The sequence below is a fragment of the Podarcis liolepis genome (genome assembly GCF_965112155.1).
Source record: "Podarcis liolepis genome assembly, chromosome: 3".
NCBI classification, from domain to species: Eukaryota; Metazoa; Chordata; class Lepidosauria; order Squamata; family Lacertidae; genus Podarcis; species Podarcis liolepis.
In genome coordinates, this window is record NC_139557.1 from 62,274,299 (window position 1) to 62,293,645 (window position 19,347).

General features: G+C 42.9%; 1 protein-coding gene across 1 annotated transcript in view; it reads left to right on the forward strand.

Moving 5' to 3' along the window:
- Nucleotides 1-464: 464 nt before the first annotated feature.
- PDE7B (phosphodiesterase 7B) overlaps nucleotides 465-19,347 on the forward strand; it is a 165,178-nt gene continuing 146,295 nt past the window's right edge. The window contains exon 1 of the mRNA XM_083498173.1: nucleotides 465-1,507. Coding sequence (XP_083354299.1) covers nucleotides 1,391-1,507 — 117 coding nt within the window. The 5' untranslated portion in view covers nucleotides 465-1,390. The remainder of the gene's footprint in view (nucleotides 1,508-19,347) is intronic.

Genomic DNA, 19,347 nt, shown 5'->3' on the forward strand with positions numbered 1-19,347 from the left:
TTCTTCAACATCCTCTTATAACCACTGGTTGAAAAGGAAGATAATTTAATTCTTTCAGGAAATGCGTCCCTGGGACTTAACTTAAGGCACGCGGACAGATGAGAGCAATGGGGACAGGTTCTTAAAAAAAAAAAAGAAATATATGTAAAGAGGGATATTGTTTTTCCTTATAACACTTCTACTACTTTGGGCTCTGAAATCAAGTCTGTTCCAACAATCTTACAGCATAAATCACACAACAAACACACACACACAGAATGGAGATGAAGACGCTTGTTTTGCGGCAGCAATAGCAGCTGCTTATTTTCAGGCAGCATCGCATGAGAGCTTCTCACATTCTCTTTCTCCCACCTCTCCCCAAATGTTCAGCCTGCTGTGTTCAGGCTTGGTGTTTACAGTTCAGGGCTATGGAGGAGGAGGAAATATTTTGCCTATTGTTCAGTGACGTCAATGGCTTAGCTCCCAGTCACTTGAGGGACTCTGGTGCTTAGCAAATGTCAGAACAGTGCTGCTACAGCATGTGCCTCCCAAGCGCCTGCTTCTTGCAGCATATCTTTCAGAGGCCTCAGCCTGGATCGAACTGGCGTGTGTGAGGGAAGAGGTATGGAAATGGCACATTTTAAGTTTGTTAGCTTTGGAGCAGAAATTATTTCCTGGCCTGTGGCAATGGGGGTGGGGGGGAGTGCTTCTAGGCAGTTTTCTATCCAGTGCCATAGTGACACTCTTTTCCAGAGTATTTTTTCATATTATTCTAGAGGGAAAAGTATAGTGAATTTCATAATTAGAAGCAGCTACTTATGAGGTGGAACTGTATTCATTGTTTCACAGCTCTGAGCAGATGGCCTTCATTGGTTGTTGTTGTTGTTTTTTTTGTGACCTTCCCTCGGCTCTCTCTTTCTCTTCCCACTCCCTGGCCCAGAAGTAAAATTCTGAAGGTGGAAAAATACCTGTATGTTAAAATGTAAGCAATATTGCTTCTTGGTATTAGTGCAAGTCATGGCAGTAGAAGGTTAAACTGAAGTGCCATTGTTGCATTTATGTATTACAAAAAGGCATTTGTAAAAAAAAAGAGAGAAGTGTTTTGAAAAAAAAAATCTGCAGGGACAGCATATTGATTTTATTAATTTGGAAAGCACGTACCCTACCCTGCCTCACTCAGGGATACTTCCAACTATTAAAAAGAAAACAGTTCCATAAAACAAAATCTGGCATGTATATCCACCTCAGTTAGGTGCACCAATAGGAAATGGGTCCTGTAGATGGAGATTCCCAGATTGCTTTCTATAGGTCCGTGTCAAATTGTTAAGAGTTGTGCTTAAGGCTGTGATACGAAGCTCACTTGCTTGGAATGCTGCTCCCTTGAAATCAGTGAGATTTCACTTCCAAGTTTATGTGGTTCGAACTGGGTCTGGTGAAGGCACAAGAATATGAGTGTGATTTCTGGGAGGAACTTTCATCAAGGTCAGAGGAACTCGAGAACAAGCTTCCCATGTTGTCTATGCCTGAGGTAAGTTTGAGCACTTTTGGTTCTGCTGTGTTCACATGATTAGATCCTTTGATCTGCACAAGGGTGGGGTGGGGGGGTAGAATCCACCTCAAATGCAAGACATCGAGAGGCAGAGGCAGCCAGCTGCCCTAGGTGACTGATTTGAGACAAAACAAATGGTATTTACCTATGCATCTTTATATGTTTTTAGTGGAGTATGGATTTGGATTTTCTCTCTTGGGTGCTCTCTCTCTCTTTTACTGGACCTATAACATGTACAGCAATAATGTCTAAATCTGTTTGTCTCGTATTGCATTTGTAAGCTGAGGCAGCGTATCTGGCGCTGTCCCTTCTGCAGAATGGCAATTGTCGGCCAGGAGAGACTAACTGTAGGGTCAAAGTAGAAAAACGAACTTGGCTAAGCAAGCCATCGTCCTGGTTTTGACTAATTATCCTGCCATTGCTCTGTGTGGAAAAGGAAGTCAGCTAGGGTCACCGGGTAAGATCCAGCACATAATCAAGTCTTGTTCAGGGCAAGGAAGCAGGAGAGAGATAATGCTGAGAAGATGCAGCCTGAAAAGTGGACCAGAGAGGACTGGTTTCACAAAATCTGAATACTGCTCAGAATCCTTCTAGGTTATTCTTTCTCATTTGCACTAGCTTTTGCCTCACAAGGACAGTCAAGGCTTTATTTTGTTTCCCACCACCTGCCTTATCTTAATTCTCCTTGTTAAGGGCTCGATTCATTTTCCATAGTTTTCTGCTGTGTTTGGGTTTACAACAGGGGAGTGGGGACCAGTTGGACTCCAGTTCCCATCACCCCTGGGCATTGGTCATGCTGGCTGGGGCTGATGGGAGTTGGAGTTCCACAACAATTTCTCTATACCTGGTTTACAATAATAATTTCAGAATGGCAAAAGACTGCATTATGGAAAATTTGCATGTAAATTTTTCTAAAGCGCCTGAATCTTTCAGACAGCACCATATTTAGGAAAAATTAGACTACCCCAGTTTCTTCCTTGCATTTTGTATCGTCTCTCTCTCTCTCTGTGTGTGTGTCTACATGTATTTTAAACGTGCTTGATATACGATGTTGGTGGCTGCTGCTTTCAGAAAAAACAGCAGCAGCAAAATAGGGTTGTTATGATAGAAAGTTCCTACTTGCCTCACAGTAACAACCTGTGAGCTTGTGTAAATAAGCCTATTATTTCACAATGGGTTACAGAACTACAAGTCTTGTTATAAGACCTGCAGTGTAACAGAATTGGCAAGGGGGGACTGTCCTTTCCCAAATAAGCATTCTCAACTGGGAACAAATCATCACTCTGTGTACATATGCAATAGTGTCCCCTTTACTTCTGCAAAAGATTTATATCCCACTAATGCATTAACATGGCTTAGAACAGCTAACACCAGTTGAAATACGACGATCTCATCATAAAACAACAGGACAAACACACGCACGCACGCACGCACACACACACACACACACAGGGATAGAACATGCACAATATAAGAACTGAAACAGGTTCAGCCGATAAAAGCCTTAAAAACAGGCTTGAGAAAAACTTACTGGAACAGGAAAGTTTTCATAAAATGGCAGGAAATGGCAAGGGAAGGAGTCAAGCAAACCTTGCAGAACAAGATACTTCATAACTTGGATGCAGCCACCAAGAAGGCTCCTTCTCCTGTCCCAACCAGCCATGCCTCTGCCACAGTTGGGACAGCTAATAGGGTCCCCTTGGTCTTAAGACGCAGTCATGTATTGAAGCAGTATTGGAGGAGATGATTCCTGTATACACTGAAGAAGCATGCATGCACACGAAAGCTCATACCAAGAACAAACTTAGTTGATCTCTAAGGTGCGACTGGACAATTTTTTATTTTTTTAATATATTTCTACTGCGTCAGACCAACATGGCTACCTACCTGAATCTACCCCCAGTAAAGACAGACAAGCTAATACAGACAGGGAAGTATATGTAGTTGGTTATATGGCAGATCTTGATTTGAATGGCAGGGGGAGAATTTGTTATCATGTTGCTAAGGGTGCCTGATGAGTCAGAAAGAAAACAGGGCCTCATACTTCTTTAACTTATGGTTAAGCCAGGCTTCCTCAAACTCGGCCTTCCAGATCTTTTGAGACTACAATTCCCATCATGCCTGACCACTGGTCCTGCTAGCTAGGGATCATGGGAGTTGTGGGCCAAAAACACCTGGAGGGCCAAGTTTGAGGAAGCCTGCATTAAGCAATGGTGTCCTGCTATCTCGTTCTTCTGAAGAGGTAGCCAAGGAGGTGTCCGCCAGAAGTTGTGGCCAATGGTCAGATATGATGGGAATCATAATCCAAAACATCTGGAGGGCACCAAGTTGGCTAATTTGCTTCAAAGTTTTGCAAGTGTAGCATTCACTTTGGCACAGCTGCTGCATCCATGCAAGGGGTGACCGCCTGTTCCAGTATACTAGGACTTTCCAATTACCAAATCCAGTCCACAGGCAGTTAAGCATGCAGAGAGATAGAGCTACAGATCTTGGCTGGATTGGGACTTGCATCAGGATGGAGAGCAAAGCCAGGTCTAGAGGCAGAAGCCATTCCAGACCACGCTCTTAGTTGAATGTCCAACCAAAAGGGGATGGAACAAGGACAGAGGAAAGCAGCGGGTAGAATAGTGGGAAGGAGAAGAAAGCAGGCTTTGACCAAGATCAGGAAGCCATGGAGGTATGTTTCTCATCTTGGAATCACACCCATTTGTATAAGATAATTTGGAGTCTATTTCAGACAGCTGTTGAGTGCACAGAACTGTTGGCTAGCTCACAGCTTGGTGGAGATCCTACAGTGGTGCTGACTGTAGGAATTGAAGCCTCTACATGGTGATTTTAGGGACAGCCACTAACATTTACACAACCCAGGCTATCCCAAAAAGAGCCTCCATAACTGCAAAAGTCACAGCAGCCACATTTTTGGGTTACACATGGAAGCCCTAGTTTATATTACTAATGCTGTCTCCACCAGGCTGCAAGCCTACTAGCAGCCCTTGCTCCCACCCCAATTCCCATGACCACTTTTGTAGAGCCAGTGGGTGTCTGAACCAAGCCTTAGTCTTTCCATCGTTTCTAAATAATGTAATGAGTTGCAAATTAGTCATTGGGAGGCACGTCATACATTTATTTTTCACTGGTATTCCTCTGTCTCCAGCATTCTGCCATACATTTTCTCAATCTTGTCCCTTCCGAAGAGGACCACGACAAGGCCTTCTTTATTTCCTCTTCATGACTACTCAATGCTCTCATTAAAATATGTCAAACATTAATCAGATGTTAAGTACAGGAAGGAAGCTTGTCATCACTCACAGAAACAATGAATTGTATCCAGTGGCCTGATAACAGTCCTCTCTTCACACAATATAAATAACCAGACACTTGGTTTCTCCAGCAGGGGCTGCAGATATATGGATGTGTTTGAAATCTGTCGACATGATGATGATTGACTGTGTGAAGCCTATGAACAAAATGTTGCTATAATTTAATTGGAGAAAAGATTAGGAGCCAGTTCTGGCCCGAAAGAGGTTGTAGTATATTGCTGTAAAGACTTGAAAAGAGGAGAAGGAGATGAGCTTTACATCCACTGTCCTCTCTGGTTTTCTTGGTTGCCTTGGCTGCATGCACACTAACCAAATGTAGTTTGTTATTTTTTCCCCAATCCAAAATTGTTTGTCCTCAACATGCTGCTTTCAGTCTAGATTGATCCTAGGTCCTACTGTCCACGAGGTTGGGTGTGATTACTTGATATGCATTTGAAAACACTCCCCTTTTCCTCCCTGCAAAAGTCCCAGGTGAATGAAGAGGAAGGAAGTGGTATTGTGACCTTGGTATATGCCCACCCACTATGTCATTGAGCAGATGTGGACCAATGGTGGCCCATTGCCAGGACCACCAACATCTGTTTCCAAATAGGCACGCTGCAGGGTATTGCAGCATCAATCTGCAATGGGCTTTTATTTTCAGAACGGAACCAGCTTCTCAAGAAGCTCTTTTTAGGCTAAAACATATGCAATAGATGTAGATTGTGGGTGGCCTACATAGAAAAAAGAACTACTCAGTCTCCATTGATTCTGGAATCAAATGTTGTGTGTATGCAGCCTTAATCTTTATTTTGCCCCATTGGATAACTTATACTACTGTACTACTGTTTTACTTTTAATGTTGTAATTTTTTGTGGTTTATTTTTAGCAACTTTAATTATGTGGCATCTACTTGCAGAAATATTGGGTTGTGAAGGGCATCACATTTGATCAGGAAGCTTTGGGCTCCTCCAGAGCACCTGTTTATTAAGCATTCATCCTAATACTGAAAATGTAGGTTTTCACAATTAAGGTGGATTGAAGCATTCTGTCACAACAAATCCACAAAAAATGCAGTTAGGAAAGTGACAGTGAATGTGCTGAAAAGTGCAGGTTAAAAATTTGATTAACAGGAAGACTAATTATCTCTGTGCAAGCAAATTAGGGTAAATGCTCACCTCCTGCAAATTCCCAATAAAAAACAAAGATCATTTATACATTTTTCCCAGTGGAGAACTTGAAGCTTCAGATGAATCATGGCAAAGCACACACACAGAGAGAGGATACATAAAGGAACCAGGTACAAAAGTGTGTGGTGTGATGATTAGAGTGTCAGACTAGGTTCAAGCCCACACTCTGTCAATCATGCACACTGGGTCTCTCAGTTCAATCTACCTCACAAGGTTGTTGTGAAGATAAAATAGAGACTGAAGGAGAACCAGGTGTGCTACCTTGGAAGAAAGGTGGGGTATAAATGCTATAATAAATAAACAGAATACCACAAAGAGCCACCAAGTTTATACAAGGCTCAGTTATTCATTTCCCTAGTGATACGCATTCAGTAAAATAAGCATTTTGTTGTTGGCATCCATCTGTCTTGAAGCACAATGGAGTTACAGTGCCTGCTGTGACTGTAGAGACTGATACAGGAGAGACATGTTTTATTGCAGCTGGGGCAGGTGAAGGTGTCCGGTTTTGCTGCTACAGGTGCACCAAGGTGTTTCTTCTCTTTGTGCTCCTCCCAAGGGTCATTCCTCCTCTGGTCACTGCTGTGGATACATGACTTAACTGCCTGTCTCCAGGCACTGCGGCTGCCTGCGAGGAATTTCCACCAAGTGGGGTTTATGCTGCCAGCCTTCGTGGCATTGGAATTGACATTCAGCCACGAGAAAATGCAAGCATTTGCAGTGGGACTCACAGCAATAGTTTAGCTGTAAACCCCCTGGTAAAAATGTTGTGTAAACACATCTCCCATGTACATAACATAACACTGAAATGCAGCCACCTGCCACCTTTGAGATGGAACAACATGCAGCCTCTCTGTGCGTCTCTTGCTCCTTTGCGTGTACGTTATCAGATGTGGAATGAATATTGATTTGCAAAGCGGAGGTGGGCCGACAAGTAGGCTGCAATTATTCTAATTGGAAGATAGAGTTAGACTTAAGCTTGCAAGGAAGAAGCAGACTTTAAATTTTCTTCCTCCCACTTTAAAAACCAGAATTGCAAAAGGCACTGGGTATTGTTTCAAGCTAGCCCACTGGCCAAGGTAACACATGCAAAAATGGGAATGAAAGGCTTTGCATCAGACGCCACACCAAAGCGGGCATCTGCTGCACATGCAGCATTTAATGCAAGACCTAGAGCATGTCCCACCAGAGGAAAATAGTGCTCATGTTAAGTGTCCTCTAAAAGACAAAGTCTCCCTGAAAGCTGTTATAAAAGTTCCACATAATTTGCATCACAGCTCAACCATCCCTCCTCATTTGAATAGATGGATCAGAAGCACATTATCTGTTCCTGAAGTGCTTTGAGACAAAGTTTCTGTATGCAAAGCAGATCCTCCACCACTAAACCAAGGCCCTTCCCGATACAGGAAATTAGGGTTTAGCACAGGAATGGGGAACCTGCAGCCTCTAGATATTGTTAGACTTCAGTTCCCATTAGAACTAAGCAGGATGGCCAATATTCAGGTGAGGCAGTGGATGTGCTGGGCCAATGTCTTGCCTTGATAATGGACTGGATGAGAGCCAACAAACTGAAGCTCAGTCTGGATCAGACTGAGCACTGCTATTGGGTGGTTCCATAGACCAGATGGCTGGGAGGTTGCCTTCTCTTGTTGAGGTTATACTCCCTCTGAAGGCGCAGGGGCATAACTTGGGGGTAACCCTGGATCCTCTGCTGTCACTTGAGGTCTGGGTGGTCTTCATGGTGCAGAGTGCCTTCCATCAGCTTCAGATGGTGGCCCAGCTGCACCCCTATGTCCTGGACAGGGATAGCCTAACTTCTGTTGTCTATGTTCTGGTAACATCTAGGCTGGATTACTGAAACACGTTATATGTAGGGCTGCCTGATGGTTCAGAAGCTTCAGCTGGTGCAGAATTTCTGCTGAATCAGTGAGATCTCACCTGCCTATCCTGGCCTTCAAAATGACCCACAAGGAAATGTAGTGCATCTATTCCAATGGGCAAAAGATGGAATGGCAGCTTGCCTACACCTAAAAAATCAGGAGTTACAATTATGCATATCTGGCATTCACATATTTGTCAGTATGTCAGGGTACAGGGCACACAGAGATGTTTGGCTGAAGATGGTATACGTACGATTCCTTTGTTCTTCAGCACATCTTTAGTATGCATTATCCTGTTCCAAATGTATGCATAGGCAATAGCAGTGAAGTACAACAAGCATCATGTAAGAATATTGTGGGAATAAAATTTGGGGCAGTATACTGACGTCCAGTTCTTTCCTGCTGTTTTCATGGGGGCAATCATGGTGTATGCATGTGCAAAAAGAGTGGGAGTAGTGATGCTGTCTGATGATGCTCATTATTGTGTCACTGGTGTGGGTGAAATTTAGCATGACATGCAGGTATATTGGTCCAAAAGCCACAGTTCCATAATACAAAGGTTATTGCAGTGTAGAAGGAACATTAGAAAATGTGACAGAAGAGGTAGTGTTATAATCAGGAAATCTAATGCAATATTCCCCACACGTGAATCCACCCTTAGGGTTATTAAATAGCTTCCTTGTTTTAAAAATGTTCTCTACTGAGATCAAGAAATCCATTTGATGTACAGGGTACCCTGTTGATAAGAGCTTTAGGTACGGGGTATCTGAATGCAGTTCACAAAGTGATTTGTAAACTGGTATAGTGATGGAAACTGCTGCCACCAAACCGTTTCCTGAAGATATTTGCCAATCTTGTTCAGGCTTGACTAGAAGGGTCCTTATTTTAAATATGTCTAAGTATCTGATTAAGAAGACGCTGAGTCCATGGGCCTCTATGGCATTAGAGATTTCAAATGGGGAAAATGAATGAGGTGTTTACAGGTTAGCCAAGACATTTGCAGCCATCCCAACCAAGTCTGTTTTCTTCATCTATGATTCCTGCAGCTCACCGCTGTGGAACAAAACTTGAACAAACATGACACCTCATGCAGCATCTGCCAATATAAATTCAAATCAATGCATGACTCCAACACTGTCCCCATTCTTTCCACTCCCCCTTAGTGCAATACCTTTACACTTAGCAAGCCTAGAAAGTGAATATTCCTTGTGCCCTTTTTTTGTGGACGCACAACTTATTTCCCTCTTCTAATCCTTTTGAAAAATCTTATTTTTCTCTCTGGGATGTAAAAAGTGGATACAGAATGAGCACATAGGGCTTTCCCCTCCACCATAACCTTGGGACGAGGAGAAAGGCTTATGAAAAAGATTAATAATACATGTTAAAAGAATGTTTAAGAACTGCAGGACTGAAAAGAGACCAGAAGACTTCTCAGTTCTCCTCACCTCCTTTCCCACTGCCTGATTACAGAGTCACAACAAAAGCTCTGCAGCAGGGATAGGGAACCTGTGGCCCTCTAGATGCTGCTGTTCTCCAGCTCACATCAGCCCAGCCAGGTTAACCAACTGCTAGGGATGATGGAAGCTGCTGTCCAACAACATCTGGAGAACCACATGCTCCCCAGTTGTGCTCCACAGTGATGGTAGGACAACTTTGCAGTGTTCCATCAGTTTAAGGATGAAAATTCTGTTTCCTATAAAGTTGATACAATGACTTCTGTCCATATGAAATTTGCTTCATTAGGTGTACAAGCTCTTTGCATGCTGGAAACTTGGATGACGAAAGGCTGGGATTCAGCAATTTTTAAGACCAAAAATTGGCTGGCATTGTGAGGATCCTTTGTTTCCTCTAGAAAATACCTTAAAGGTATCTTTGAGATTTCATCTATTTGATGGGTTGATTGAGTTTATTTATGTGCCACTTACATGAGTACAAAGCGTTGGGGTGGGGAAGTGAAATCACTTTACAAAGGGTGCCAGTAAATCCAAATAGAACTAAAACCAACAATTTAGCAAACATAGAATAGATTCAAGCTTGGACCCAGGACTCAACATAAGGGTGGAAGAGAAGGAGCAAGATACCGTGGCATTTCCCAGCAGCTCCAACCCAACTCTAATCTTTCTCTCATTACCACCAGGACATCATGAATAATGGCTATGATAGGCATGTGCCTATTCATGTATCAGGCAATGCAGGGTCCCTTTGGCAGCCTGAGACCCCCCCTTCCATCTGGTAAACTCTGGAGGTGGAGGAGGCAAGCTCAGGGCCCCAAGAAAATCTTGAAAGAGACAGAGCCAACAGTTTTACTGTAAAATCATCAGTCCATAGCTGCTTGGTGCCAGTTCATCTGTTCTGTAGGGCAACAATTTCTCTGGCTTTCCCAACCCAGATCTGGCTGCTTGAATTCTGTCAAATGGGTCCTCTGCTGCTTCAGGATGCTAGGGCAAAACCCTCCTCTCCTTCCTTCATTCTTGCTGGACAGATTGGCAGAAATACACATGAACCATGAAAGATTTGCATAATTTGGCTGATTTCCCAAAACCTTTAGTTAAGGTGAGGAGCTATAGCTCATAAGGCAAAAGTCTTACCAACTCACACAAAAGGAAGACTCCTGCTCTGAATCTGGGGCCAGTGCTGCAGTGTCAGTATTTAAGAAGATGTGCTATGTTAGCAAATTCCATATGATTATTTATGCTACCCAGTCTCTTCCAAAGCCTATCTTCAGCTGCAGAGCTCAATTGTGTGCATGTTTAATTGACGCATTAGCATGAACCAGACTTGGTCCGCTCTGCTTGTAAATTTCAATCCTGTGCATGTTTACTCATAAATCTGGGGCCTACCCACCTCTTCCTTCCTTTTGCAATATAGCCTCTTACCTCAGCACCCTCCTGTGCCCCTTTGCACACTGCATCTATCAGCCTTGCTTCTCTGAACATGCAGCCCACAGTGGCTATCTCGTGCCATTATGTCTAGTATAAATGAAAGATGCAAGGAAAGCCATGGGTCAGCATGCAGCTAGGTGGCCGCCACCACTATAATGTAAGGTTTGGTGTTGCTTTCAGGAGGATTGTGGCTGGGAAGCCAAAGAAAATTGCTGGCACAACTACACTGTAAGAATAGCCAGCCAACGCTTGACTCCACTTTATTCCTACATTGAACACCTGCAGCAACTGAAGTCCCCTCACCTGGGATGCCATAGTGTGACTCCTAGTTAGCACTCCTTTTCCCTGCTGCAGATGTGCTCCACAAACTAAAGGCAAGGACCGGCAGACAGTAACTGTTGGAAAAAGAGATGCCACTGGTTTGCCTCTCCTCAGGCTCTTCTTGTCACCACACACTCCATCTCACTCTATGCTTAGCTACCAGCAGTCCAATGCTGACTCTGTGAGTCCAGAAGGGCTTCAGGGATGATAGAGAAGAAAACACAGGCACTCTAACTCAAACATAGAGTTAAAGCACTTAAAAACAAAACAAAAAACCCCACTAAAATATATTGGAAGCTGGGGTTGATTAAGTGGTGGCAGCCTTAGGTTATATTTAAGGATGGCAAGATGAATTAAATTCACAGGAGGTGTTGAGAAGAAAAGTATGGAGCTGGCAACTGTCAGCAGGAGTTCATAAGTGTACAGATACTGAAGCACACATCATTGCAAGGAAATAGTGCTGAGCCATCAGGACTGCCTTGTTCAAATGTGCCATACTTTCCAGATTGCTTTGGCTGGTTTTTCCTCAAGAGTAGCCCAAGCAAGCAGTTTTCCAAGAGTGGAATATCAGAGTGTGTCACCATGCATCAGGATGGGGTTCCCATTTACAGAGCTGTGTGTGGGAAGCTGATAAAAGAGAGAGAGAGAGAGAGAGAGAGAGAGAGAGAGAGAGAGAGAGAGAGAGAGAGAGACTGCTTTCAGCATGCTGAACAGCTGTCTTTTGAAAGCATTAAGTTCATTCTATCAAAATATATGCATATAAGCATAATATATTTTCCAAGTGTAGTTTTTTGGCAACTGCTGTACCTCTAACACTTTCAACAATTTAAGCAAGGCTATGGAAATTACTGGGAGCATTGAAGTAGCACATTTTGTTTGTAGAGAAAAGGATTTGCTGTTCTCTGCTTTTTTGGACCAAAAAAACATCAAGCCGAAGATGAACTCTGTCCTTAAAAAGAGAAAACATTTTCAGAAGTTAAAAAGCTTCTGTCCTCATTTAGAGGGTAGTAAAACAATAACTTTATTGGCAACAGCTGAACAAACTCCACATTGAAGAAAGTGAGTAATTTCTAATGATGTTTCTGTTGCTCTTTACCTGAATACACACATGCATATAATAATCAGTATGACTTAATGCATTTCTGATTTCCACCAGAACTCCTTTCTCTCTATATGCGATCATTAATAGAGGCGAGGAAGACTCCATTCTGTTGCTCATGGTAAATGCCAGCTTTTATGTCAGATACCTCCTCCACATTTGGTACTATGTGTGAAGTCCCACCAGTAAAAATAAAACTCGTCAATATATTTTTTTATGTCACTTTCTGGTTTAGCATCCTAATATTATTCATGGACCCAAACACAAGAAGATATACAATGCATAGAGGAAACAAAAAAACACCACAGTGTTATAATGTGGTCTTTTATACTAGTACTTAAAAATGGAAAAGAAAGTGAGAGAGAGAGAGAAGAATGCCTAGCTTTGTGTAGAAGACCAAAATCTGGATTTTGGGGAGAGGGGAAACAGTTGTGTGGGATTTGGGATTTAAGTGGATGAATGACAGGAAGGACAGGTCACTTACTTCCCCACTGGTCTAACACTCTCAACTACAGCTTCTGGGGCTACTTTTCAGGGTTTTTTTTGAAAAATGCAACAACAAGAAAAACACCAGCGGATGGTGCTGTTGCTGAAGAAACATGAAACTGGGTGTAACATGTAGTTTGGCTGCCAAGTGTCCTATACAAGATATGGCGCTATTCAAAATTACAGATACCTGCAAACGGTTTTGCATCCTCCATCTGTTTTCCTGTTTTCTGATGCTTATCCTTGACAGATTACCGTACTATCTCTGTTTTGCATTTTGCAAAGATTAGGAGCATTTTTAAAAATAAAAACAAACAAACCTGTGCTATTGTGCACCCATATGTGTGCAGTACTGTACAATTAATCATGTTTCAGCCCCATCCTTGAATCTGTCTGGAAGTTAATTCTCCATGTGTGTGGTGGGAGGGCAGATGCACCTTGTCTCTGGCACTGATGCGAGCTGTTGTATTTGTGCAGACACAAAAATAGGATTGCTTTACCTTCCTTCCATCCTACCTTCCCACCCCCGGTGTCTATCCAGATGGTTAATGCAACTAAATGTGTTTTGAGTCGCAGCTATTCTATAATGAGTTCAAACAGATCCATTATTAAACATTATCTTAAATATTTTTACGAAAGCAATATTGTAGGCAGTGGCACTATCTATAGATTACATGCAGATGTGTGTAAGGTCACCTTCAGACTATCACCATTTTGTGGGGGAGATTCAATTATGTAACAACAAATTTAGGTTTGTGCAATTAAAGTGGGTTAAAACACTCTGGTGCAACCACCCCACAAAAAACAGACTTTTTGCAGCAAGGAAAGTGATGCGGAAATACACTAGAACAGGGTGGAGCAACTTAGGCCAGCCCCTTCAAATATGGCTCTTTGGGCTAATGGGAATCTACCCATGCCACACTCTCTCCCCAGGCTCACCAGTCCTCAAGTGTTTTAACCTGATTGGTTAATTGTCCCTGAACTCTGTTAATTCCCCTTGCTTGGCTGCAGCATGGAGGATAGAGGCATGTGTGTGTGTAGAAACTAGCGGTGAGTGGATCTGTCTATATTGGCTTCTCTCATCCCCCCTGGAAGAAAATAACAGTGGTTTAGCCAGACCTCATTGGTGGGGCCCCCATAACAGGTCACGGTTCAGGGCCTCCAAAATGTAGGTCTACCACTGTGCACAGCCTCCAGGGGTCCCCAGAAGAGAATGTAGACCTTGGTCCAAGAAGAGTTTCCCAGCCCTGCACTAGACGGTGTAGGGCAACAATAAATTGGCAGGAAGTCATATGTAACCCCTGCACAAACAAACCAGAATGATTGCTCAATAAACAGGGGACAGCCTATAATGTCCATGCAGGCATTGTGCAAACAAGTCAGGATGAATGCTCAATAAACAGGTTATCTGGAGAATCCCGACCCTATTTTGAGATGATGAAGAAGAAACTGCTGCACTGGAAGAGGAAATTTAAACCAGAGCAGTGTGAGAGAGATGCCCTCCATGTTTCTACTCCAAATATACCCCTCTTACAATTCAGGACACTTGTTTTACACTTGCCAACAAGTTTGGAATACTGAAGGTTTGGGGGAGCCATGGAGAGGTGATTTGAAGAAGAAACTGTTTTTTGCTGCTTCTTTATTCTGAAGTTCCCTGGCCCAAAGTGTCTTCTTGTTGGAAAGAAGGAAGGAAGGGTGTTGGAGCGAAGGTGTCCTCATAAGCATTTTGCATGCAATGCTTGGCCACTCGTAAACATAGACCTTACTTCAGGAGCCAGGCCAAGACAGGCCACTGCAAGGGAAAGGAATGCCATGCCTAGAAGAAGGGCCTTCACAATCATTCACCTGGCTGGATGTGTGTGTGTGTGGCACTCAGGTTGCGACCGCTTGCTGTGATGTTACAAATGCTCAAATGTTTGTTTTCATCAGTAGAATGTTGGAGAATATGCACTCTTGGCTTTTATTAGCTATTTATATAAACTTATAAATTCCTTTCTCCTGCTCTTTGAAATTGTAAGTATTGGTGGCGGCAGAAGAGGGGGGAGGTTCCGTCTAGTCTGAATGATTTTCTTTTCTTTTCTTTTCTTTTCTTTTCTTTTCTTTTCTTTTCTTTTCTTTTCTCCAGTTTTTCACATAAGAGTAGTCTGAATAACGACATTTGGATTTCACTCCAGCCACGGACGCTGACCTCATGTTCGCCATTACCATGACAACTCTTATGATAGCACAAATGTAGAGTAGGGCTTCAGCGACGAAGGAACACAATTGCTAGCTGGGTTGGAAGGCTGAAGAGTACTTATTTGAACGCCGAGATCTAGTGCGGCAACAGAGTAATGAGAAAATTCACAAAACAATGACACCGTTTTATATTTATTGCCCGGCAAAACTGAGAATCAAATTCCACTCCCCAGTTTCTCATAATAAAAAGTCTCCAGTATTTTCCATATCCCAAAAACTATTGTGGTGAGAGTTGCAGTCTTTTTAGAAAGTCTGTGGAAGCCCTTGATAGCTTCTGCACTGGATTTTTTTTTATATAAAAAAAACTTTCATTCTGAAGAATACTATACAATGTTTATACATAGTGCATTCCATGTGTACTTTCATTAGTGATTGCTACTCTTTTGGCTCTACACACACACACACACACACACACACACACACACACACACACACTGTTGTGTGTTTGGAGGTGGGTGGGGGTAGGTTGCATGCCTGAGTCCCTTCAAATTCCTGGCTGCAGCAGGAATTCAATTGCTGAATTAATCAGACAGGGACCAATTAATTTCCCCAAAGTATGGGTCACTAAAGTAACAAAGGAAGTGGCTCTGTGCCAGAAAGCAAATGGGTGGAGCCCCCTTCCACAACTGTCTGGTAGTTAGAAATACAGAAACCAGATTTGTGTGAGAGAGAACTAGAAGCTAGAAGCAGCCTGGGCAATTGAGAGATGGAGCCATGCCTGTTTTTTGCTGGCACCCAAGGCTTTGACTATGGGACAAGCAAGATCCTCTTGGGGCCTGTAAGCCCCTCCACCACCTGTTAATTTCAATAGGTTTACTCTGAGTAAAGCTTATTTGAATGCCAGCCTATGACTGTCACCCATAGAACCAGCCTTTCTGTATCTTTGAAAAGCAGACTTTGCCATTAGTCTTTCTTCCTTCTCTAGAAGGAACAACTTAGCTTTTGGGTACTGTAGTAGACAAGGCCCCTGCACTGTTGAGCTAAGCTGTCCTTATTCAAGAAAAAATCCATTCCGTTCCTGTTCTCAATTTTTAAAGTCAAAAGCCAGATCAAGTCTCCAAAGGAGAAATGGCCTTGTGTTCACTTCATCTGAGAGCTGTGACCCAGAGTTTCATCTGCTGATTATACGTCTGTAGCAGTGCATTAGGCAGCCTTCCAATCAGATGTCTGTGTCACGTCCAAAATACACAGCATCTCTAAGCTTTAATAAAGGGTCATTTTTGTCTTTTTATGTTTTAAGACCATCTTTTAGTTAATGCACTTCAGGAGTAGATACAAAATAGTTTGGCCGTGCCCTTAAGCGGCTTTCCTATGGATTTTACCACGCCACAAAATGGAGCTGTGAAAGATAGCAGCAAAAAACATATGCTTCATCTAAGAAGCGTGCCTCGCCTATGATTCATTAAGAGCTTTCTCCAAGATTACTGCCATGCTCTTGGAAATATAATTGCACTTTCTGGGACTTGCCACAGCTCTTTAAATGGTTCAGCTCAAGTTGGAAATTCTCATCAACTCTCTGAGATTTTAACTGGCTGAAAAGCTACTACTATCTGCTATAGCCATTCCATAGAGAGCAACATGCTCTACCCAGACAGTTTAGAACCGAATGAATAAGGCAGGACAGGGGATGTAAATGAAAAGCCGACTTCCTGTTTGCCTGCTGTTGGACAAGCAGACTTAATGCTTCCTCTTTCAACACAAACACAGCTTGCTGCAGAAATGGTCCAATAACAGAAGTAAAATCATTTGTAAGGATAATGCATTAGCAGTAAAGCTGTCAGGGCATCTGTCCACGGATTCCCAAGGAAGAAATGCAGTGCAAACCTAGGCGTGTTTATTTTTTTAAAAGTCCCACTGTCTTCAGTGGGGCTTACTCACTAGTAAGTGAGTTTAGGATTGCAGCCAGAATGCAGGAGAAAATATAGCAAAGCATTAGGCAAAGAGAGAAACACACAGGAGGTAATTGTGGGGTGGATAAAGTAGGCACAGATCAGTAGCTGAAGGGCTTGTTCTCACCAGCCTTGAACTGAAGAACTGGCTCTGGCACAGCTCTGTATCTATGAGGCATGCAGATCTATGGCAAGACTAACATTCTGGCTTGCCTAACTAGCAGCTGAAAGCAGCTCCTCTATAACATTATGTGTTTCCTTGCACACGTGTGTACTTGGTTCCAGTGGCTGAAATTCCACTTGATCCAAACATAAACTTGGCTTTAGTCTTGCTTAGGGATTCTTTTAGTTCCTTTTTGGCTGTTGATCTCTATTGCTCTGTTCACTGCCTAGACTCACAGGAAAAGAGAGGTTTTGTTTTGTTTTGTTTTGTTTAAAAAGTGAAATTATCAGTACCAACAGTTAGTGGAAAGGAGTGGAAATAAAGGGGCTCCATCCAAGCCATATCAAATTGCTGCCGTGACAGAAGGACAATGCAGCAACCAAGGGAAGGTCAGAAATCACCTCTTGCTAAAATTTAGGAGTGTTGTTTTTGTTTTTTTAAAAAATCCATTTGGCTAAAAACTAGGAGGTAGTATTTCCATTCAGAAAAGTTTTTCTATTCTTCTTAACAGCACACAGCTGTTATCACTAATGCTTTGACTTCACGTGCATAACATGATTTGACTTCACTGTCGTCGTTTTTTTACTGGGGAAAGTTTCGAAATGAATGCCATGCATGGCCATGCAGAGTCCCTGCAATACTTGTCTAAACATTTGGTATATCTGCTACAGCATCATACTGTGCTGAGAGGCCTCAATTGAAAAGATACATGTTTTGTTATACACATTTTATTCTCAATGTAGGGCAAAGTAAGGAAACGACCGGGGAATATTTTTCTGGCAAAGCTCCTATCAAAGTTATTACTGTACTGTGAAATGTTTAAAAAGTGTGAGCCCTGACTTACTTACTTACTTACTTACTTACTTACTTACTTACTTATTTGTACCCTGGGTTGCCCCAGAGACTCTGGGTGGCTTCCAGCATACCAGGTGAAATATAGAGATTAAGAGAATTAGCAATGAATCAGGAAGGCCCTTCTTCAAATCTCACCTTTACCAGGAGCTCAGTCCTCCTGCCTCCCATCTGTAATATGGAGGATAATGGCCGCTTACCTGGTTCAGAGGTGGGCAGTGGTTGTGGCCCGGCCCAGCAGTCCCTCACACACCCAGGGACAAAACAATTCCACGTGGTGGTTGGCTGTTGGGACTTGCCCCGGTTGGCGACTAAAGTCGCTATCCCAAATTTTGAAATTGCCTTATCAGGGGCAAACTCGGGGTGGAGCCTGAGTGGCAGACTGGAGTGGAGAAGTCTTCATTCTGGTCCGTTGCCTGGAAATAAAGGCTGACTGTGCCTGAGCATGGTACAACAGTTGGCTGAAGAGCTACTCTCTCACCCTCAGCCCTCCCCCCACCTGTCTGTAATATGGAGGATAATAGAATTTACAGGGGCGTTGGGAGGATTACAACTAGATAATGCATGGAAAACTCTTCAAAGCACTATACAGATACTAAGCGTGATTCTGATATTAAGTAAGTAAGTAACCCACACCATAGGCTTCTTGTGAGGATGAGATAAAAAGGTCAAATTCTTCTTACCTAAGATAGAGTCATGAAAATACTGCTGCCCTACTCCTTGGCTCTGAACCAGCTAAAGTTAGCTGTGAATAACTTCCATTCAAAGCTATATTAAAATTAAGCCCTGGATTTTTGATTGCATGGAGATGGTGCAATAAAATTCACTTCACAGTTTTGTGAGAAGTTACAGATTCTCATGTCCCCCCACCACCTGCCCTGACTATGCACCCCATGTGCAGTTACCCCTTTTGGTGAGCAGGGGTGTGGAGGTGAAAGAGAGCTTTCCATCATACCCCTTCCAACATTTCATATAGGAAAACATAGACACTCTTGTGTTCTTGGATGGTCCATTTTTTTACACTAAGTTTCACTGGCTGAGATTTACCCCTCTGGCACACACATAACTTACACAGAGGTGTGTGTGTTGTGTGTGTGTGTGTGTGTGTGTGTGTGTGTGTGTGTGCGCGCGCGCATTCGCTCCCACATAAATTGAAGCAAGGGTAGCCAACAACAACCTTTGTCATTCCTGATCATGGGTCATGTTGACTGGGGCTGATGGTATCTAACAATCAAAGAGAGAGACATTTGGGGGCTATTTTTCCTTCAGGGAGAGGCAGTGGAAAAGAGGGGCTCTCTCTTGTACATAGGGATGGTTGGGGGATTATGACATTGGACTGCCACTGGTTTCCTGCTCAGGCACCGATCAAGTTCACACCTACTTAACTTCAAATAGACTCTGGCACCAAGTGCTCACATTCACTGAGTTCAAAGCAGAAATCAGTTGGGCCAAATCTTTTCATGAATTCTCATGGATTTTCATTTGCATAGTTACCTCCATTCTACATCTTTGAGCCAACTTGA